The 22,071-nt window shown below is 40.8% G+C and overlaps 4 protein-coding genes across 6 annotated transcripts in view; 1 reads left to right on the forward strand and 3 right to left on the reverse strand.

The window, feature by feature from the left end:
* The first annotated feature begins 3,106 nt into the window (after positions 1-3,106).
* Positions 3,107-22,071, forward strand: part of LOC108102103 (calcium/calmodulin-dependent 3',5'-cyclic nucleotide phosphodiesterase 1) — a 58,756-nt gene continuing 39,791 nt past the window's right edge. The window contains 1 exon segment of the mRNA XM_043208700.1: positions 3,107-5,042. Within this exon segment, the coding sequence (XP_043064635.1) occupies positions 4,571-5,042 (472 nt within the window). The 5' untranslated portion in view covers positions 3,107-4,570.
* Positions 12,528-13,373, reverse strand: LOC122320546. 3 transcript variants are annotated; one of them, XM_043208705.1, is made up of 3 exons: positions 13,064-13,373; positions 12,837-12,999; positions 12,528-12,774 (listed from the first exon to the last, which is right to left on the reverse strand). In XM_043208705.1, exons 1-2 carry the CDS (start codon positions 13,066-13,068, stop codon positions 12,873-12,875), a joined length of 132 nt encoding a protein of 43 aa, XP_043064640.1. In that variant the 5' UTR covers positions 13,069-13,373; the 3' UTR covers positions 12,528-12,774; positions 12,837-12,872. The 3 variants fall into 3 exon arrangements, with proteins under 3 accessions (XP_043064640.1, XP_043064638.1, XP_043064639.1); XM_043208703.1 differs by having other exon boundaries at positions 12,841-12,999; positions 13,064-13,367; XM_043208704.1 differs by having other exon boundaries at positions 12,528-12,999.
* On the reverse strand, positions 14,204-17,158 carry LOC108102113 (maltase 2). The gene is given in 6 exon segments (XM_043208701.1): positions 14,204-14,396; positions 14,908-15,048; positions 15,107-15,302; positions 15,739-15,889; positions 15,946-16,641; positions 16,643-17,158. Coding segments are annotated over 6 exon segments (1,752 nt in total). The 5' UTR covers positions 17,144-17,158; the 3' UTR covers positions 14,204-14,329.
* On the reverse strand, positions 18,696-20,810 carry LOC108102112 (maltase 1). Its single transcript, XM_017206776.2, has 3 exons — positions 19,602-20,810; positions 19,197-19,543; positions 18,696-18,949 (listed from the first exon to the last, which is right to left on the reverse strand). The coding sequence occupies exons 1-3, from the start codon at positions 20,784-20,786 to the stop codon at positions 18,733-18,735; spliced, it is 1,749 nt and encodes a 582-aa protein (XP_017062265.1). The 5' UTR covers positions 20,787-20,810; the 3' UTR covers positions 18,696-18,732.

Raw genomic sequence — 22,071 nt, forward strand, 5'->3', positions numbered from 1 at the left:
AAACAAACATGGCTATAAATAAGCGGCTAATAAGGATAATTGCCTGCTTTACAAATTGTCGCAGGGCAGGAAAACCGAAGAAGAAGAAAATAGAAGGGAAAGAACTCAGGCCGCAGATAGGAAGAGCCACACAGATACAGATAGAAGGCGGCACATCTACAAGTCAAAATAGTAATAAATTGCTGGAGAAAATTGCGTGGAGCCGGGGAGAAAAGCCGTGCGGCAAAAGCGAAACATATGGACAAGGATGCCGAGGAGGTCCTTTGAATTTTATGTATGTGCAAAAAGCGCGTGGCGAAGGGAAATCGGAGAGGGAAAGGGGGAATCCGAAGACAGACATCCTTATTTATGGTCGTGCGGTGCGGCAAATTAATAATGCGACTTTTCTCATTTGTTTGCCGTTTCGTCTCTGACTCTTGTCCTTCTATGTAAATGGGTCTTTGTGGCAGGAACTGCATTTAACCCACAGCTGGGAGTCCTGTATGTTTATGTGTGTGTGTAAATAACAAAAAACAGAAACCATTTGCAATGTAAATGCCGACGATAATGTGGTTCCCGAAGCCAATGATGATGACGACGAGGTGGACAAAGTCAAGTCGGCCTGTCTGGCTTCTTTTTTCACATTTGGCCTCATGTGGCATTGAGGTTTCCCCTCTCCCTTCTCCTCTGCCCCAAAATGCTAATGAGCCAAGGCAAGGAATTCTCACTCCGACTCTCTCTCTTTCTCGGTTTCCTCTGGCTTTTCTTTCGACCTTCCTCGAAGTGTCACTCCGTTGGGCAGTTGGAAAATTTATAGCACACTTCCTGACGCTCAGTTTGTTTTTCCAGCTCCCCTTCAATTACATGCAATTCCTTCTGCTTTTTTATTGCATCCCGCATCGATCCGCAGCAGAATGTGGTGTGTGATTAACGGAGTCCTTCGTCTCGACATCCCAAGTCCTCCACTTGAGGCCTGCTGTTCGTTGTCCTGCGCAACATTCCCGGCCCCAAACTATCGCTCTTTAACTCATCTTTTATTTACGCCAGAGCCGAGACAAACCAGCAACGGCGACGCAGTGGCGCCCCTTTAACATCGGGCAAATTACACCGACCAACAACATGAAGGGGTCGTGTCAAGAGGCAGCAACAACTCGGAATTACAACAATTAAAACGGGGGGATAGCGTAGCGCAGGCCCAAGTATATAGCCCAGTTTGTATGTGCAAATGGCTGGGGCGACAATGCAGCTCTATTTAATATACACTGATCGAAAGTACGCGAAACTAGTCCACATTCCAAAAGGTTATTACATTTCCTGAAGATTTTTTTAGTTCATATTCCTACTATATCGTAAAAAAATACCTCTTTTTATGTAGCTCTAACACTATACTATTATATACAAATAACACTAAATTTAAATCATTCAAACTGAATAAAACGAAAACAGATATTCACTCAAAGTATTTAAGTCTCTATTTAAACAAGCTAACTTTAATCCACAATTTATTGTTCAATTCTAATAACAAACATGCCTTTTGCACTCCAACGAATTCCACTCAGCAAATGAAAACTTTGTGAAAATACCCATTTTAATTGGCTGCCTCGAAAAGTGCATGCCATTATTTATCTGTGATCTCGGCCCTAAATCTAACACAATTGTTTTTGTCAGCCTGTTTTGTGTTTGTGTACGACTTCCTATGCGGCATTTTCCTCTTCGCTTTTCCGACTGAATTGTGTATGCGCTTTTAATTATTGCCATGAGATGGCGATGTCGCTTCACTTTTATTGTTCTCCTGTTATTTGCAATGTTTTCCCCCTCAAACCAAACCCAATCGTGTGGGGAGCCACGCCCAGTTTTGGCCTGGCTTCAACGCCCACATTAACAGCTACATTGAGCTCCGGCAAGTGACAGCTTTTAATTAAATAATTGACTTTGCTCCGACTATCTCTGCGTGTTCATTTGCCTGGCTTTCATCTTTCATCTGTCAGATCAGTGGGACAAAAGGCATTTGAGCTAGATGTGTGGATGGAGCCATTCAGATAGACATGTTTACGATGCTGGCCAGAACGACCGATAGACGCACGAGTTCATTGAAACTTTTCGACTTGAACAGAGGAACATATAAGTAGATTCCCAGATAAACGGACGAAAACTATAATAAACAGCATTAGTAATGCGGGTCGCTAAACTTTGCTCCCGAAGACCAATAACAAATGTGGGCGGAGCTAGATAAATTGCCGGGACACTCGTCGAATAAATTTAAAATTTATTCGATCGAAGGAGTTCCCTGAACTTGGAATCTCTTTATTCCAGGGGTTATCCACCCCCTTTGACCGCAAAAGATAAGAAGGATTTCGCGATTTATGATGCCCCGAACGAAAATTGCAACGCAAAATGTTCCACCACCCGGTCATAATATCTTTTGTGTGCTCCTCGGAGCTCCGGCATTGATTTCAGCCAAACATCTTTCGTTAATTGAGTCGTAAATGCGGTGTTATTGATACCTCATTAGGCACACTGATAAACGCGGCGTATGCGCAATATTGCCGTTCCTTAAAGAGCCGGGAAAGGAAAGGAAACTTAAAGCCGCAAGTGCTTCTGCCAGCTTACGCAAGTCCTGTCAGCTGCTCCTGACACTTGCCTCTCGATTTTGCACCACTCAATTGAGTGGGCAACCCAAAGGCAGCTGTGGCAGCAGCAACAATAACCTCAACCACAAAAGGACAAAGCGGCAGGCAATTGGGTTTTCGCCCAATGCGGGCGTACTCAAACAACAGCAAAAAGAATTTTATATATATGTACATAAAAGCTTAATTAAAATTTTATGATTATCATTCGGAATTCATCTGTTTACCTTGCCGGGGTCAGAGTTTAATAAGGGAGAGCAGTCTCGAAGCGAAAACAATTCGGTTTTGTTTGTTGATTAAAGTGTATAGGTTAGAGCACAAAATTTGCTCTTGATACTGTTGTGAGCTTACTGCTTAGATTACCCCAAAAATATTAATTATTTCTAGCATACCGCATTAATAATGTATGTTAGCCACACAAAGCTTTACGATGAAAGTTATTTGTTGGTTTAAGTTATCGTTAGACAAGCTTTACTTTAATTACCGCCAGACGGAATATTCCGTCATAAATGAAAATAACTAATAATTCAAAGCAGACTCAGAGCTCATCTAGCTGAAGTCTTAAAATATTTTACGCAGGCTTTCATTAAACAAGTGCTCCCAGTAGCCCCATTTGTTAACGTTTTAATTAGCTGGCTAATGATGATACAAAGCCCCTTTCCCATCGAACCAATAATCCTTCTTCACCTAAAAGAAGAAGGATAGTCCTGTATCACTCCCAAAAGGCAGCACGTATCGCAGCCGCCTTTTTAGCCAAGTCAACTCGAGTGAAACGTTTAGGCCACGTGCCAAAAAGAAATTTCTCCTGCGTTTCCTCGGGGTACGAGCCACCTTAAAAGTGTCGCCATTCAGCTTTATTTGTCGAACGTGACCAGCCAACGACTTGCTGAAGTATAGATATATTTAAAATCTGAACAAATACATGTTTATTTAGATACATTTGGGTGGGCCACACACGAAGCTACGAAACGATTTAACAAAACTTGAAACGTCGACATCCGTGTTGTGTTAAAAACAAATCGCTCCACGAAACATAAACAATAACAATAAAGGAGCGCACAAAAAACGGAAAGCCATTTGGCATTGATGGATTTTTGATAAATGGACTGGCATTATGACAAATATGCAAAAAAAATCCAATGACAAACTGACCAACCGAAGAGCCACACGAAAGGCGATAAAATCCGAATCAAATAACGCCAAACAATGTCAGTCAAAATGAGTGGAGAGGGCTTGTGTTCCATACAGAAGCGACAGGCAGCAGACGAGCGAGCCAAATAATTGACAGAAGCGGGAAAAAACTGCAATTAGAGCCAGGACTGGGTACACTATAAAAACGCGAAAGTATTTACTGAAATTCACCCCCACATTTTTTGCACAGTAAAATCGCATAAAACACAATATGCCAACCGAACAAGAAAAAGTGTCATCAAAATATTCATTATTGTGAGATAAAAATTTTAAAAACGAAAGCTGATTCTGTTTTTGTTACAAATGTCCAAAAATATGCAGAGAAATTATAATAATTCAGAGAAGCTTCATTTTTTGTTAAAGTGAACTTACAATTTATATTCTACAATGCACTTCCTCTTTAACTGAATTATTTTGGTTGCACAACACTGCGAATGCGCAATATCATTGCCAATCATTGTTTTGCCTGAGTTAACTTTAACTATTTCACGATTCAATTTTCATTTGTGCAACTGCATCCATTGATTTATTTTCACCCAGAAAGACAGCATAAAATTCAATAACGAAGGATAAAGTGATTTAAAGTGAGTTTTAATTGTGAAAAATGAATATAAAATCTTAAACAAATTGAAATACAAATACAAATACAACTGGCGTACGTCGACAAGGCAAAATTTGTTCCCACGGTTTCGTAAAATGCATTTCGCGATATAAATAATTCCACCGATTTATAAAGAGCGTGTCTATCGAAATCTGAATCTGAATCGTTTATAATGGGCGACACTTTGGACGAATCGCCGCCCACGCGACGCGACAAACCACAAACATTGAACATTGGCCAGGAGGAGGGGGATGGTACCGCTACCGCTCCCCTTTCCACATCCGCTGCATCCCCCGCTTCCTCCATTCCGATTCCCGCTTCCCGAGTACCGCGCACCCGGTTGCGCCACGTGGACCGCGATCAGAAGCGCGATCACTCCAGCGACGGCCTGGTCTCCAGTGGCGAACGGCGGGATGAGTTCGTGGGGCTGGATCCCCAGCCGCGGCGCGAGAGTCTGAATAGTTGCGAGGCCGGCAGTCCGGGGACCATGTCCTCCAGTCTCGGCAAGGCGGGCGGCAGGATGAACAGCTCCAGGTACCCGTCCGGCGGCGCCGGCGGCATCGGCGTCAGTGTCTTGGGCGGACTGGTGGGCACCACCACCAGGAAGTGCGTCCTCACGCTGGACGGGTACTCCTACGTCATAGGTAAGTGGCTGCCACTCGGACTCTAAGCAACTTAAAGCTCCTCTGGTGTCGAGTACAATGAGGGGTCGAACAAAGGGAGAATCAGACGCAGGAAGTGTAGGGGAAAACTGTTGGTGGCTGGGGTGCAAAACAATCAGGAAAAGTTAAGGAAATCGTTTGCACCGTATTACTCTTGTCAAAGAAAAGTTCATACTTTACCAATAAACATTTTTGTAAGCTTACCACTTGAAAATTGTTTTTAAAATATTTCAAATTCAAAGGCAATAACTTTTTCTTGCTAATAATTTAATAAGAGTGTTGAAGAAGTCAAGAAAATAATGTTGGCAAAATTGTTTTTTCTATAAAAAAAAGTACAAATAAATATAAAACTTAAACTTGTAATTATTTAAATGATATAAATAATATTGGTATTTTAATGTGCATAAACAATAATTCTTCACAAAATAATTTAATTTATTTTTTAACGTATGAATCGACTTGATTGTTTGCGTAAAAAGTTTTGTTTGTATTAAATTGTATCTTATACCAGTCATTAATTCAAAAAATTATTAGAAAATAACACCTGAAACCATTATTCCTTGAAACAAAATACTTTCCATACATTTCGGAATTAACAGAGTAGAATAGATAAAATATTTATTTTGTTGAAACCCATATTTGTGAGCTGCAAACCAAGGTACAGCAGGAGTCACCTTGAAGCTGGCCTTTGTTCCCAGCTGGCCTCCACTGAACTCCGTGAACAATGAGGAGAACAAAAGTATAAGAAGTCTCCGGCTCTAGTTTTAATTTCGTGCTGCTCATTTTTCTTGCTGAACCTCATAAAATAATACGAGTATGTGCGGGTGAGTAACGTATTTTTCTATCATTTCATTGCAGGTAAGTCAATTCAAATGGCAACAAAAAGGGCTCCACAAAAAGCAGCATATTGAGGGTAATTCTCTGCAGAGCAGGTACGTTCGTGGCTCGTTGCAGCATTAAATTGAAAATGAAATTGAATTTCCAACGAGTTGGGCTATTATAAAAGTTATCTCCCCTGCTCCCCGTGCTCTCCATCCGGGCAGCAACAATTCATTTAGGATTCTTGTTGGCCGGAGCCAACAGGGTTGAGGTAGAAATTTATGAGAAACTTTTTATGCCCTCTGCATATGCCACGCAGATTTCCTGGCCAGCATCACCACAGCTTAGGTTCTCAGTTGCGTACACACGGTGGGGAAATTTAAAAGTCTATTGCCAGGTAAACAGGGTTCGGGCCTCGATCCGTTTGAGTGGCAGCCGTTCTGGCCAAGTTTGATAACCGCCTTCTGCTGGTCACATGTACAATGCTTTTCCGTTTTCCCGTTTTCCCACTTTCCCGCAGCGCCCTTTTGGCTAAGTTTACATGGCTGCCGGTCAGTTGTGTTTTGGCTAATAAAGTGGCTGGGAGCACCGGTCCGAAAAGAGGGTGTGCGGCACACTCATGTGTCCATTCGAGATTAAAATTCATGAATTGTATTTCGGAGGAAACGAATTTGCCAGATGCCGATGGAGTGCATCAGATATTCTGCAAAGTACGCATGCAATTTCGGATTTTCTTTCCCCGGCTTGGGAAAACGGAAAAGCATTCTCGTTTGCTGTGAAAAGCATTACTTTCATGTCAGTTTTAATTTTAAATTGGTTTTTAAAGCTGTAAGAACAATTGTGTTCATGCCATAGAATGTTGTTTTAATTATTAACGATAGATAATCGTTTTTATGGCAAATGCAATGAAAAGTTGAGATATATGTAAAGATTTTTTGTTAAAATATATCGCTTTTAAGAACGTACATGCAGTGAAAAGGAAAAAACAGTTTCTTTTAAATTTTTTTCCAGAATATATTTCCTAACTGTAGGACAAAATGTCAATCTGACTGTTGGAAAACATGGTTTACTTAAAAAAAGGAACTTCTTGGATTCAAAATCAACAAAACTCCCCCTTTTCAGTGCAAATTTAAATAACTGATGAGCTTGCATATATGAATTTATAATACGTTTTTACATTTCAAGTCCGAGCAGACTAAGTTTTCCCAACCACGTTTCCAACCCAAAATCTTTAACTCCTTTAATTCTTATAAATCCTTTAGTACTTTAAATCTTTTACGCCGTTTAGCCATCGCAGCAATTTTCCTTTTCTCCAAAATAGTCAGCAGACAAAAATTAAACATTGGCCCAGAATAGTATTTGCCAATTCTTTTGGCCCAAGGTCAGGTCCGTGGCGCACAGTCCTTTGAGCCGCCGAATGTCCTGGCATGTCCTGGAGGGTGGCTCGTTTGCCCGGTCACGTAGCGGCCACAAATCGTGCGGCGATTTTGAGACAAAGCCAGGCCACGTCGAATTTGAACCCCAGTCCCAGAAGCCACGCCCCCCGATTTGGCGACCCCCTTCCGCCCTCCCCCCTTCTATATTTTTTTGTTGCCTTTTTAGCCAAGTCGCTTGGCGGCCGCCTGTCCTTTTGGGTTTCAATTTATGGGCGCTGCAATATTTTGCAAATATCCGTAGCATATCCTGCGGCGACAGCGCAGACAGCATTGCAATAAATAGTCAAGAGTTTACCCGAGTGTTTGTGAGTGTGGAAGTGGGTGTGCGAGTGTGAGTGTGTCTGTGTGTGGCGGATTGGGTGAGTGTTCGGCTGGAAGTGTCCTTCAATTGACATATTACACTTGTTGTTGGCCTGGTCGCGGCTGTTTTGTCTTTCGCCCCTCCACTGGTTATGGCCGTCGATTTGTTTGCTCCGCCCTCTGGAAAAGGGGGCGTGGCTGACAGGGGGCAGATGGGTGGTGTCGAGGATGGGATTGCACTGTTCTCGTCTGCTTGGCTGATCAAGCGTTCGGCCGACAAGTTGAACGCATCGACAACATCGACCCACGGCCAGAAGTCTAATTGATGTGCCGCCAGACAGCAGATGGTCCCAGTCCTTTGACTTGGAATTTTCCGATCCCAAAAACCCTCGCTTTTGTGAAGAAAAAGGGTTAAGTGGCTCATTTAGTTTGTGGTTCAGCGGGCTTTCGTTTGGTCTCTGGCTAATTTTGGGAAATGAGCTTAAAGTAATTAAATTTAACAAGAACAAAGGAAGCACAAAAGGGAGTAATTAATGAAGATCGATTAAGAAAGCGTCGAAAAAGGCCCCTTTAAATTATATCCCAAAATGATAATTTATAAGAAAGGAGTAAGAAATATGTATCACATTTATTACTACATAAAGTAAAGCAGAACCATTTATTTTTTTTTTTTTTTTTTTTTTTCTTATTATTTATTTAGTGCAGAATCTGTACAGCAAATTAAAGTACTTAACAACACAGGTGTCACCAATGAGAAAAGTAAACCAAACCTCAGCATTAAGAAGAGGATTATATATAGGGGAGAAGTGGGGGTTGTGGGCATGGGTCGGTTGTGGGCACCCCTACGTATATCTTCACAAAATGAAGATTGAATTTTTTTGGTAATGTCATTCGCAAGCAATTACCCTATGTATGATTTGTGCCAAATATCAAAGTAAACGAACGCGTTTGCTTTTTGAAATTAACGAATTGGTTTTTCTTGTGCTTGGAAAAGGTGGTGAAACTTTATTCAAAGATTTTCAAAAGTGTATCAATTAAAGTGAATCGATTAAAAAGGTAAGTGTAATGCATTTTTATTTAGTCAAAGCAATATACTAAATGGAACAATATCGATTTGAACCAAAAAATTTATGCAAACACATTTTTTAATTGCTTCTTAAAATGCATGCGAAAGTTGGTTGTGGGCACCAAAATTGGGTGGGTTGTGGGCACCCGTTTTTTTTTGGCAAATTTTTTTATTACCTACAATTTCTTGTAAAATTGTTTTCAAAATTTGTTTGGAACCCTCTAGAACATTCTTGTAGAAATCTTAGGCTCTTGGAAAAGGATCCTCTCCCGCTGAGAGGGATTATCACTAAGATTTTCACACTTTATTCTTAATTTTTCGGCTTCCAGAATATTCGTAAGATATAGATTATCACTAAGAATTCCACGCTTTATTCTTTATATTTCGGCTTTCAGAATAATCGTGAAATAAATAAATTGTCATTTTGTTGATATTGGTTGCGGTTTTTTTTCCATATTATTCCATTTGCAGCATTTTTCCCAGGGTGCCCACAACCCCCCAAAAAAAAAAATTTAGCTAAAAATTACGATTTTACAAAAGTCCATATGAAATTTTTTTGCATGACAAAGTCAAGTATGTTTCTTCATAACAAGTTAGCTTAGGTCTCTAGCTTTACACAGATACCCATATGTCCAAATAATATGCACTAGTTCGGTAATTATAAGCCAAAAACAAAACTATGCCCACAACCCCCACATCTCCCCTAGTATTTTCTTATTGATTCCTTATCGTCTTGGCAAAGCCTTGCCTTTTGAGACGCCTCAAAGGTCTCGCTGGGAGTAGATTCCTAGCCAGTAAGCTGCGGTGTCTTCCTAATCTATCTCGGTATCGGCTTGTGTGTCTCCCAATCTGTTCTTCCACAGTGTGTAGATTTAGGTCTCTGTGAAGTGTCGTGCCACGCACATACCAGGGACAGTCAGTAATGGTACGTAGAAACCGATTCTGCAACACTTGTAACCTTTTGTAGTTCGATTTGGCTGCGATCCCCCAAATTTGAATACCATAAAGCCAGATTGGCAGGATACAGAATGCATATACTGCCCTCTTGCATCTCAGCGGCAAAGTGCTCCTTCTGTGTGTAAGCCAGCGCAGTTGCTGAATCCTTTGGTTACATTTTTTGACTGTTGCTTTCAGATGTGGTCCGAACGTAAGGCGCTTATCCAGTGTGATACCAAGATATTTTGCTTGCGACGGCTGTTCCAAACTGACTCCCTCTAGCTGGATTTCAGGGGTGTTAGATACAAGTCTCTTCAGTGTAAAGCAGGGGTTCGTAGTTTTTTGCGGATTGATTCTCATATTCCAACGTTTACACCAAGCAGCAAGATCCTTAAGGTATTCTTGTATTCCATTTGCTGCTTCCCTCCGACATCTGGAATTGTAATACTTAAAAAGAGAAAATAATAAAAGATTAAAAAATGTTCGATCCATTTATGCAGAACCGTTTATTATTTCAAAAATTCCTAATAAAAACTATAATTCGGTTAAATTTACAGTTTCAAAACTTAAATACTTCAGTAACAACAATTATTTATAGTAAGAAAAATCACACAAAGTCAAAATATTCCAAAATGCTTTCCCCTTTCGTTTGTGCAATTTGAGACTTTTGTGGTATGCTTATGTAATAATGATAGCAATACAAAGAAGCAAAAACTTCTTGTAAAAGAAAACCACTTAGTAATAATTTAACCCAAATTATCGCCCTGCTCAAGGAAGTTCTGAAAACTTCAGGGAAGGAACCACAGCCAAAACTTTCAATCGTGAATTGCCAGAATCCGCGGCATACTCTCAGGCGTTTCATTAGGGACCGCATAGCTAAGATGCCTTGACCTGCCAGAGCTGCGTACTTCAGCCTTTCTGGCCAAAAGCGACAAGGAAATTTAATCAAATTTGCATAAATTCCGCTCGAACAGAAAACGCTCAAAAATGCTCCGAATGCTAAGGAATGCGACAAAGGCAAAGCGCCAGCAGAACACACATACGAACATAAAGTTTTATTGTCATGTGGGGGTCCTCATTGAATTTGGCTCTGCCTTGGCCAAAGCATACTTTAAAGGATAATATATGCAGCTCGGCTCTGTCCTTTTTGTGCCCCCTGTGTTTTCTTTTATGGCAATGGCCTCTCAATTGGCAATCAATTTGCCTTAGTCTCTGCGGGCCAACTTTTTCTTTCAAGTGTCAGCGACAGCCATGATAATAAAAGCGAAAAAAGGCTTAAAATCAATTTTCGTTAAACCCTTCGGAAGGCTCACAGACAAAGGCAGACATAAAAATGAAAATGATTACCAATGGCCCGAGCTCTGGAAATTTTTTTAATTAAAAACCGTTAAAAGCGGCGCCAACGACTGTCTGCAAAATGAGTGTATAGCCGGCAGTCCCCAGAAAAGCAAAAAAAAAAAAAAACAAGGAAAATACATAAAACAAGGCTGAGTTCAAAATGGCTGCTGCCAAAAGCAGAAACACACGCGCCGAAAGGCTGGGGAAAATCGGAAAGCGGAAAGGATGCCACTTTCGGCATCAAGGTGCACCGCCTCCTTTTCGGGCCTTTCCAACATGTTTGCTACAATTTGGCTAACTAGCACAAAGGCTTAAACACACACACTCTACGTCCTGGCTGTGTTTGTCCTCCTTGTTTGCCTTCTCGTCAAATGTCAGAGAACAAAAGCCAGACAGTGCGACGTCGTTGTCCTGGCAGTTCGACGAGGTGTTCTTGCCATAATTTGCAACTCAATTTTGCTCTGATTTTTCGGAGCTCTTTCCAGTTGGACGCTCTGAAGTTTGTTTGGCCCAAATGTTTCACTAAGTAAACTTAAATGTAATATAAACTTTTTAAGTACTACTCAGCATGCTGCAAATTACAGTCGCTAGATAACTTTTTAGCGGTATCAACTTGCTTCCCTTTGATTGAAATTTAAGTCCCAAAGTTCTACAAGTTGTTCAGGAAAGCTTTAAACATAAATTAAAATCCTTAAATATTTGATTCCTAAGAGAAACATCTGAATAGCTATTTTAACCGTATTTACACATAATGGAAACCAGAACACATTTTCTAGTTAAACCAAATTCCGTAGTCAATCGTTCACCCATAGAGGTCCTTGTCGTCCTTGGCAGCTTTCTGCTCTGGTTAATTTGCAGGCACTTTGCTGTAATTTCATTGGCATATCCTGTTCCTGGTACTGATGTTTCTCTTGCCAAGGCTTCTGCCATTGGCAAATCTAGTTTGCTCCGGTGGTTGCCTCCTTTTTGGAGGCATCAACGCGTGAAATTTGTAGCAATGGCTGCCAAACGATGAAGTCCTTGAAAAACGCGAAACTATTCGGAAGCGGCAACAAATTGAATGGGAACGATTGTTGCCACTTTTTCATTTACGCTGAACTCACTCCCTTCAAATTCTCTCAGGCAGGGATAATTTATCAACTTTTCTGCTGTTCAAGTGCAGATGGAGACAAAAAACCCCTTCTGCAGATTTGTAAAGCGATATAGAAGGATGCAGTTTCAGTCAGAGGATAACACTTACATTTATTTGCCTCTTGCTGTCGTAGAGTGTCAAGCGCTTAGCATGAAGATAAGTGGTTTCACAAACATTGGAAACGAGGGAAATCTCAGAAATTTAATAGGTCAGAAGGATAGGCAAAAACCAGTGAAGAAAAAAGAGGTTCTGGGGGATAAATGCAGCAGTTTTGCTTTTAAGCAACTCTTTAAATCGGGCTTACATTTCTTAAAACTACATTTATCAAATAAGTTACTTGCCATTTAAATAGAAAAAAATTATCTTTATTTGAGTGGCAAAATTGTAGTCCAGATCAAAAAAAAAAAAAATACATCTGAACAATAAATAATCGTTAAAACTTGCAAAACAATTTAAATTTTTATTGTGTTCTCGTTACTCACATTAATCCTTATAAATAAATCATTTTTAAACAATCACAATGCAAGCTTGATCTGAAATCAATTCCCCACCATAGTCCTTCCCCAGAAAATAACCATCTATCACCAGCCACTTGACAGATCCACTGGTAGAGGAAATTAAATTTGCAAATCCCATCGGCCACATTCAAGAGTCGTTAGTCCCGGCCAACTGTTAATGACATTTAAGCTGATGTTCGTTTCATTAATTAATTAATCAATCAATCAATCAATCAGCACGCACACACATACATACATGGTAAAAGCCCGCGGAATGACGAAAATCAATCAAAACCGATACTGATTGAAATTCACTTTGGTCCATTTGTGGCGCCACAAGTTGTAGACCAGCAGTGCCACCAAAATCACATTCGCGGACTTTACGAGCTGCTTAACCAAAGCTCTCCGCTGTTCGCTAAAATTGGGATGAATATAATAATAACTTTTTCATTATAAAACAAAAAGTTGTTTTTGCTCACCTCATTACCGCTGAGCTGCGCTCTCTTAAAACAATTCCGCCTCCCGGGGGCAGATTAAGCCCAAGGACCTCGGCCAGAATGCTGTCTCTGAATTATTCAAATAGTTTATATTAAATACCTCACTCGATTCCGGAGCAGGCAGGGTGAAAACGAGAGCGAAATGAAACGCAGCGGGGCATATAGAAAGCAATATATATATATACTCTTAATCCGTTGAGAGCCTCTGTTCAACGTGGCGTAATGGCAATGAAATGTTAAAACTTGTGTGAATCAGTTAAGCCCTGAGAAATTTTTAATTTACTTGTGTTCTCTTGAAAGTATGTATACTTATCGTTTTAATCTTTTTAGTTCTCAGTAAATGTTGGTAAATTTAACAAAGACTGCAATAATCACTTAGGCTTTTGACATTTAATCCGCCTTAGAAATTTTTAAATATCTCGTGTTATAATTCATTCTAAGTAATAAAGAATACAAGATTTAATAAAACGTAGCTGCTGGCTACACAGCTTTATTTCTTAATTGCTTTAATATTCTATTTCTCTGGCTACTAGAAACTAATGAATTATAAAGGTTGATCAACTAAAAACTTGCTAAAAATTACATTTAAATTTCATAGATTTTCACAAAATTTGCCTCACTTTTCCGACAATTACGAACTTACAACTTCTAATCCAAACAAGAGCCATTTGTTGGCAAAATGTTTGTGTAAGCATCGAGCAATCAAAAGTTTCCAACAAGTTTGCCATAGTTGCCGTTCGCAAACATTTAATTCAGTTATTAAGGGACATTTAAAAACTTTTCCATGTGATATTTTATATTCCCGGCTTGGGGGCATTTCCGAAATGGGGAGCTGGAAATCTACGCCAGCTCCATAAATCTTTTTTAAGTTCGTGGGTGTTTTCTCTTTCCATACATGAAAAATTACTGTGGCCGAGCGAGAATGAAACACAAACATCAGAAGCGGCCAAGTTCTGGGCAACTTGCCAGGAGCAGGCGACGATGTGGCCACTTTTTTTTTTGCCGGTCAGGAGCTGTTTCCGACCTCTGACCCCCACACCCCCCCTTGCCTTCATTAGCGCCGGCCAGCGTTAAATTCAATCTATTCGAGTCGAACGAAAAAAAAACACACACACAAACAGCTGTCCGCTCCACGGTCATTAATTTTCCCCCATTTTGTATTCAATCGCGTGACATTTTGAACTGGAAATGCAATTAAAGAGCAAAGTTTGCCGCCATCAGCTGGTAATTCCTCTAATCCCGATCCGACTAGACGAGCCGACAGACGAGACCCTCTCTGGCGGCCAGGGACAGTGCACTTGCGGCCAGGGATTCACTGCAGCGGGAGTACAGAAAGAAATTGGAGTGAATGTGGGTTATACGGGAAAGTAGTTCTTTTATAGATTATAGATTATACCGAATCGATGCTATTCTTATAAATATTTAAATTGACTGGAGAAATTTTCATTAAAAGGTTAAAAGGTAAACTAACTTCTGACTTTAATAAAAAATAAATTAAAATTAGTATTACATTCTACTAATTAAAAACTGATATCATTATTATTCTTTTTATTGCTTTGATTAGATTTCAAGAAAAATGAATTTATTTCATAATTTTTGTAATTTGAAAATTTAAATTTTGCTAAAATATTTTAGAAATATTTAGAAGGCCAAAAGGAAATTATTTTTAAGTTTTTCTTAGTATTGCTACTTTTAATTTTGAGCAAAATTGGTTTTCAATTGATTTAAAATCATAAGTTTAGGATATGTTTTAAAAGAGAGGAAACAAAAATGTTTTCGGTGTAAAGCGGGGAATGGATGACAGTAAATCGAAGGGGCGAACTTACCCAGGTTGATAATTGGAATTCACTCCGGAAACTTCAACAACCAGTTTCTTAGGTTGGTTTATGAACTCCGTGAGATTCACCAACTGTTCCTTGTCGCTCACATTAATGACGGTAATTATCGACTCGAAATTGGGATACGAGCTGCAAAATTACTTTGAAACTAATCAATGTGTCTAAAGGGTTTCCTTTAAGCACCCACCGCTTGAAGGCGAAGACCCATCGCGAAATCGGTTCGATAGTGAATCTGCCCAGGCGCATTATGGCCGACCTTCGCAGCTCAATCAGGTCCTTGTAAACCTGATAATGGCTCTTTTGGGCTGCCTTCTGGGCCTCCAAATTCAGTTCGAGGTAGTTGGGGTGGACGGGCAGCCAGGTTTTGGAAGCGGTGGAAAAGCCTGTACGAATCAGATGAGATTTATAAACTTTAATTGCAAAAAAAAAATGATAAAGAATTTTATATTGCTTAAAATTATAATACATTGACAAATTAATACATATTATAAATTGTAGAAGTTATTTGGCTTTGGTGTTAAATTAATATGCTTGAGTTTTAAAGACAAAATTTATTTCAATGTGTATACTTACAAGGTGGGTATTTTAAACTTACCAACTCAAAAAAAAAGTTATAATTGTTTTTGGTAATTTAAATTTGGAACTTGTGTACTAAACAATGAACAAATTTTTTTTTAATGTGTTTGTTTTTTCTTTTTAGTTAGGCAATTCTTAATTAGTTGGACAATGTTGATTCACTATCATTTTAAATGATTAAAGTAGTAGGTAGTTAGAAGGAACTTTTTATCTAAGCATTAATTAATAATAAAGCTAGCTCACCTGCATTTTGCTCGCTGCTCCACTGGAAAGGAGTGCGGACGGGGTCGCGGGAGACCTCCTTGTAGCGCTCCTCGCCCACATTCCTGGCCGGCGGGTCCACGGTGTCCTGCCAGCTAATTTCGCGGTAGTCCTGCATGCCGAGCTCCTCGCCCTGGAAACAGGAAGCCAGATAAGCCAGAGGCGACCCAATCAGGCCGAGCAACTCACATTGTAGGTGACGGCGACGCCGGGAAGGGTGAGGAGGAGCATGTTCATGGCGTCCACGCTGGCGGGACCAAAGCGAGAGGCGACCCGGGGGTTATCGTGGTTGCCCATGACCCAGTTGGCCGCGTGCCCGCGCGGCATGTAGATCAGCCACTTTTCCACATTGTAGACAAAGTCACGCGCATCCGAGTCGCCTTTCACGTCCGTGATAAAGTGGAAGTTGAAGGGCAGATGGGAGCCGCGAACCCCGTTGGCATCCTCGTAGTAGTCCGCCAGCTGGACGGGTGAAGCATACGCCTCCGTCATCATGATGCGAGTGGGTCTCTCGGGATGCTTGGCACTGAACTCCTCCAGGAGCTTCCTCCAGTGCTGAATCATCTCCACGACCTCTGGCAGATCCCTCGAATAGATGTGCTTGGTGTAGTCGTAGGAATTTGGGTCCTGGCTCTTCCCACTCAGTGGTTCATCCTTGAGAGATTCATCTTCGAACAGGTGATTCACTGCATCAATGCGGAAGCCGCTGACTCCCTTTTCCAACCAAAATAGTATCACATCATCCATGGCTTGCACCACCTTGGGATTGCGGTAGTTCAAATCGGGTTGCTCCTTGGTGAACTGATGAAGGTAATATTGCTTTCGACCTTCGTGCCATTCCCAAGCAGATCCATAGAACACGGATGGCCAGTTGTTGGGGGGGAGCTCTAGTTCCGTTCTCCAGGAGAATACCGTCCTCCCAAACGTAGAAATCCTCGTATTCTGGATCCCTGGCAGCCGACTTCTTGAACCACTCATGCTGATCCGAGCTGTGATTGGGAACGAAATCCAATATAATTCTGATTCCCAACTCAAAAGCCTTATCGATGAGCTCCTCGAAGTCCTGCATGGTTCCATATTCCGGCTGGATTTGCTTGTAGTCCGATATATCGTAGCCAAAATCGACCATTGGTGACTGGAAAATGGGACTCAACCAGGTAGACGTAATGCCAGTGTCAGCCAAATAAGGCAACTTCGAGGTGATTCCCTTTAGGTCGCCGATTCCATCGCCATTGCTGTCCTTGAAGGACCTTGGGTAAATCTGATAGAAAACCGTGTGCTGCCACCAGTCAATGAAGTCCTCCGAATCGCTCTTCACTAATCCTGCCATTATGAAGCCGGGATACAGCTGGCTAAAAAGAAGTATTTGGATGAGTGGAGCGAGCATTTCGGCCAAGTAATCAACTCGTTGAGTTTGAAAGTAAACAGTTCGGCAATTTGGCAGTCACTTTTAAAGCGATTCCACCGTATAATTAGAATAATTTTCTAATTAGTAGTTGTTTAATTATCAGCGGCGACATTCGTTTGCGAATTTGTGGGAGATTTTTATCAGCTCAAATCAAAACAAATTGCGGCGCGAATTAAATGAGTAAACAAAATTGTTTCTCACAATTTTATGGCACACTGAACTTGAAAAGCCAATTTACATTATAGCAATTGATGGGCGGAAAACTTGCGGCTTTTTATAGAAATTGTCGCCTGACCGGTCTAGATGAAAGTCACTTTTTGCTCACCTCAAAGAAATCAGAGCACAATTTTGGTCCCCACTTTTAGAAGCGTTTTTGGCAGCTGCCGGCGATCAACTGAAAGCTTTTGTGGAACCGATCGCCCCAGCTGATTGAAAAGCTTTGGATCCACAAGCAATTGAATCAGATCATGACGTAAAAATAGGTGAGGTGGTAGAAATAAATTTAAAAATTAAAATAAAAAAAATATATATATATTTGAGAAAGCTTTTATAAATTATTAATTATTAAAATTGTATTCGTTTTTTATACAATTTTTTGAAAATATTATTATGTTTCGCAGACGACTTTAAAAAACTGTACAACTGTTCGCATTACTTTTTACTATGAACTCTATATACACATACGTTAAAATATTAGCTGTTAAATTACAAATAATAAGTTAAGTAGAATCTGCTGCACGAACGGGTTTTTTTATCTAATAATTGTTTTGTTTTTATGATTGAGAAAATCGCTTTCGTTCAATGAACATGTTAAAATTTCCTAATAAAATACTGCAATTAAATTTAAAGTAACTGCACGAAATAAGCTGCGAGCCCCTGTAGATAAGAAATTGAACTCATTGTAATATTTCCTAACTTTATTGACAATTATTCGCAACAAATAGGCGTCAAAAACATGGTTCGGTGGGCAAAAACGTTTCCCTTTGACAGCTATAATTACAAAAACTGCGCAAAAACAAACTTTATATGAGATAACGTCTGGAAATTGTAGCAAGCAAAATTACTTTACATTACTTTTTTGCTTTAAAAGCACCTGCTAATCACCTTGCTCATCTGGTTCATAACAACTGATTAAGAATAAAATTGAAATGGAAATAAAAATCAAAACCAAATCCCAAACAAAGTTAGGCCATCAACAACCGCTTTTACTTATGTCAGCTCGGTGGGGGAAATTTAATTAATTTCGGCAACCATTTATCAGCTACCCTAAACCCCAAAAAGGGCCAAAATCCGACGACAATTATGAATTACGACTTTCGAATCAAGTCGAGGAGTAAGTCGAGGAGAAAGTGCGGCAAAGTGAAAAGTAGAAGGTCGACACCAAGTGCTCTCAATTCAATTAAAATGTTTGCGAAGCGCTAATGCAAATGGAAATGTGTTTTGCTGTCAAATGAAATGGAAACTCGAATTAGATGGCCCTCGAGATACATTTAAATGCGAAAATAGAAAAGCTTCGCCGCGGCGACTGGAATGTTTTCTCGTACTTTAATGTTGAATACCAAGTAGAGTTACTTTCGCTTGTTCAGCTGGATGACCAAGCCCTCAAAGGGGGCCAACTCGATGGCCTCGACCTTCAGCCTTTCCCCCACTCGGTGCTCTGAGTCCACTCCTGCCACAAGGACGTGCAACCGATTGGGCTGATCCACAAAGTCGCTGATGTCCACCACTTCTGTGCGGTTCTTCACGTTAAGGATGGTCAGCAGGCTGTACTCGCCCTTCAGTTCACTGGGGATATAAAGAGAAATATTTAAATAAATTAAAATTCAAGAAAATAATAATTCAAAGAGGATATAACTGATTACTATATAAATAATTACTGCTGTTGAAATTAACAACTTGTAGTTCTTATAGTTTGTCCCTAATTAGGCAAATGCAAATAGAGTTGAATGTTTTAACCTACAAGCACTCAAATGTTTTCTAGATATTTCAGGGGTTTTAACTGTCTAAGAAATTTAAGTAATTTGGCACTCACCGCTTGAATGCGAACACCCTGCGATTCACAACTTCGGGAACAAAGGATCCATTCTTCAGAACAGGCAGTTGTCTCAACTTCAGAAGGGACTGATAGATCTTGTAATGACTTTTTCTTGCCAGCTGCTGGTTGCGAAGATTGAGCTCCTGGTAGTTGGGATTGACAGGCAGCCAGGTTTGATTGGAGGTTGAGAACCCTGCATTCAGATCGCTACTCCATTGCATGGGAGTACGCTCTGGATCCCTAGAAACCCACTTGTAGTTGTTGATTCCAGCTTCGCAGGCTGGCTGATCCACAGTATCGCTCCAGGTGATGTCCCTGTAATCGGTCATGCCCAACTCCTCACCCTGAAATATAAAGAAAAACCTATAAAAATCTTTCTGAAAAGATTACCTCACTACATACATTATAGGTAATGGCAATTCCTGGCAGAGTCATCAGCAACATATTCATGCCATCCACCGATTTCTCACCAAATCGAGAAGCCACTCGAGGATTGTCGTGATTTCCCATCACCCAGTTGGCCACATGACCATGTGGCATATAGATGAGCCACCTGGAGATGTAGAACACGAAATCTGCAGCTGTGGAGTTTTCATTCAGCTCGGTGATGAAGTCAAAGTTAAAGGGAAACTCGGGTCCCAGAACTCCATTTGCATCCTCGTAGTACTCCATTAATTGGGAAATTGAAGCATATCCCTCGGTCATCATTATCCTCAGAGGTCCTTCGTGGGTGGCAGAGTAGTTATCACAAAGTTGCCGCCAGTGTTGAAGTAATCCGTAATCTTCAGGTTGATTTCTGGTGTAAATGTGACTTAGATAAGCCTCATTGTTCGTATCATCGGTGGTTCCACTTGGAGGTTCATCCCTCAGTTGAGCATCCTCATAAATATAGATAATGGCATCGATGCGGAATCCGGCAATGCCCTTATTCAACCAGAAGAGCATCACATCATCCATCGCCTTAACTACGGCCGGGTTTCGGTAGTTCAGATCGGGTTGTCCATAAGTAAACTGCCTCAAGTAGTACTGCTGCCTCTCATCGTTCCACATCCAAGCGGATCCTGAGAATACCGACAACCAATTGTTGGGAGGAACTCGAGTTCCGTTCTCCAGGAGAGTGCCATTCTCCCACACATAGAAATCCTCGTATCCTGGCTCTCTGGCCACAGATTTTATGAACCAAGGATGCTTATTCGAGCTGTGATTGGGAACAAAGTCAAGGATGACTTTAACACCCAGCTCATTAGCCTTGGCTATAAGGGCGTCGAAATCCTCCAAGGTTCCATATTCCGGCTGAATATTGGTGTAGTTTGATATATCGTATCCAAAGTCCACCATGGGTGACTCATAAATAGGACTCAACCACACAGCTGTGATGCCAGTGTCCTTAAAATACTGCAACCTTGAAGTTATTCCTTGGAGATCTCCGATTCCATCGCCATTGCTGTCCTGAAACGACCTCGGATATATCTGGTAGAACACCTCGTGCTGCCACCAATTGTACTTTGCATCCTGCTCCTTTGACTTGTGGGCCAGAATGCCAACCAATCCCAACCACAATACGAAAGCTATTTTCACCACATCCATCGCGGTCAACCAACAAACTTGTTTTCTATTACCATCACAATTGCGCCGGCTTTTTATACTGTTGCCGGCTTTTCAATTCCGGTTTGTCTATTTGACTTGGCGATTTGATCGCTTCAATATTTGACCAATTGTCGTGTCAACTTGAACAGTGTTTAAGCAGTTAAACTTTTTGTTCAACGAGGCTTTTACACTGGCCAATTGACCAAACAGAGGAAAATTTGCTGGCCATTTAATTAAATCAACAGAAGAGTAAACTACAATGCATGAAAGAACGGAAGTAAATTAACACCCAGCTGTAGGTACATTTTAACTTATTTATTATTTGTACAAAAAGTCAAAAGGAATTTCCACAGAAATTGGAAAATATGTATCAATAATAATAATTGAAACAAACTAGGTAAAAGGTAAATAAATGCTTTACTGTTAAATGACCTTTAATAACATTAAATGTGTATTTGATTAGGTTTTTTTTAAGTCAACTTATTTCAAAAACAATAACCCGTTAATTAGAAGGCAATCAGGCACTTCCTTTGATTGGCCAAAATAGAACTCCAGCCCGCTTTTCACCCAATCCTCACAAGATTTTCACCCGACTGAATCAGGCAGCCTAATTAAGCATTATAAAGGAATCAAAGGGCTGGCATTGTTTATCTGTGTGCCATGCTCTTGGCAGCCTAGAAGTATATTGGAAATTTTCGCACAAATATGTGCAGAAATCTTGAGCGGACTCGGCATAAATTCAGCTCCATGCCAGGAGGACATGAAAAGGGTTTGACAGGGGGCGTGGCTGCTCGCGCTGAGATTCCCTTGCCGGTGAAATCAAAGCGAAGAAGGTTCGTGGTAATTTCGGGGCCGCACCCCCGGGAAAGTGAAAAGTTAAAGCGAAATGCTTTCGGGGAGCACCGGCTAATCCCCCGGCTGTCTCCGCCCCCCAAAAAACCCTCCAAACTGGGCCACCTCTCACTCAGCTGTCTCACCTGCCTGTGGGCTCCTCGCAGGACAACTGGGTTTACCTTTCATGTCGCGACGCTGATTGAATTGCCTTTGCGCGGAAAAGGGACGAGATTTTCGGGAGGGCCGACAGAAGCCTTTGTGTTAAAACATTCTGGGCGAAATCCGGGGCGAGATTCTTTTTTCAAAGCACTTTTCAATTTGGCTTTCTGGCTTCCCTCCCAGCTCGAATAAATAAATGCACGGCCTACATTTTTTATTATGTAAATATTTAATCATATCAGAGAATTCTGGCTGCTCCGGCAGCAGTTCGGCATATTAAAAATCAGCTCCC

This window comes from Drosophila ficusphila, unplaced genomic scaffold (assembly GCF_018152265.1).
Source record: "Drosophila ficusphila isolate 14025-0441.05 unplaced genomic scaffold, ASM1815226v1 contig_607, whole genome shotgun sequence".
Taxonomy (NCBI): Eukaryota; Metazoa; Arthropoda; class Insecta; order Diptera; family Drosophilidae; genus Drosophila; species Drosophila ficusphila.

Excerpts from the sequence above, each read along its gene's own strand:
- LOC108102112 (XM_017206776.2), bottom strand. The coding sequence starts at position 20,786 with ATGGATGTGGTGAAAATAGCTTTCGTATTGTGGTTGGGATTGGTTGGC. Across the intron at positions 19,544-19,601 it reads GAATTGCCATTACCTATAAT|GGTGAGGAGTTGGGCATGAC; the intron begins GTATGTAGTGAG and ends TTTATATTTCAG. Across the intron at positions 18,950-19,196 it reads AGGGTGTTCGCATTCAAGCG|TGAACTGAAGGGCGAGTACA; the intron begins GTGAGTGCCAAA and ends TTATATCCCCAG.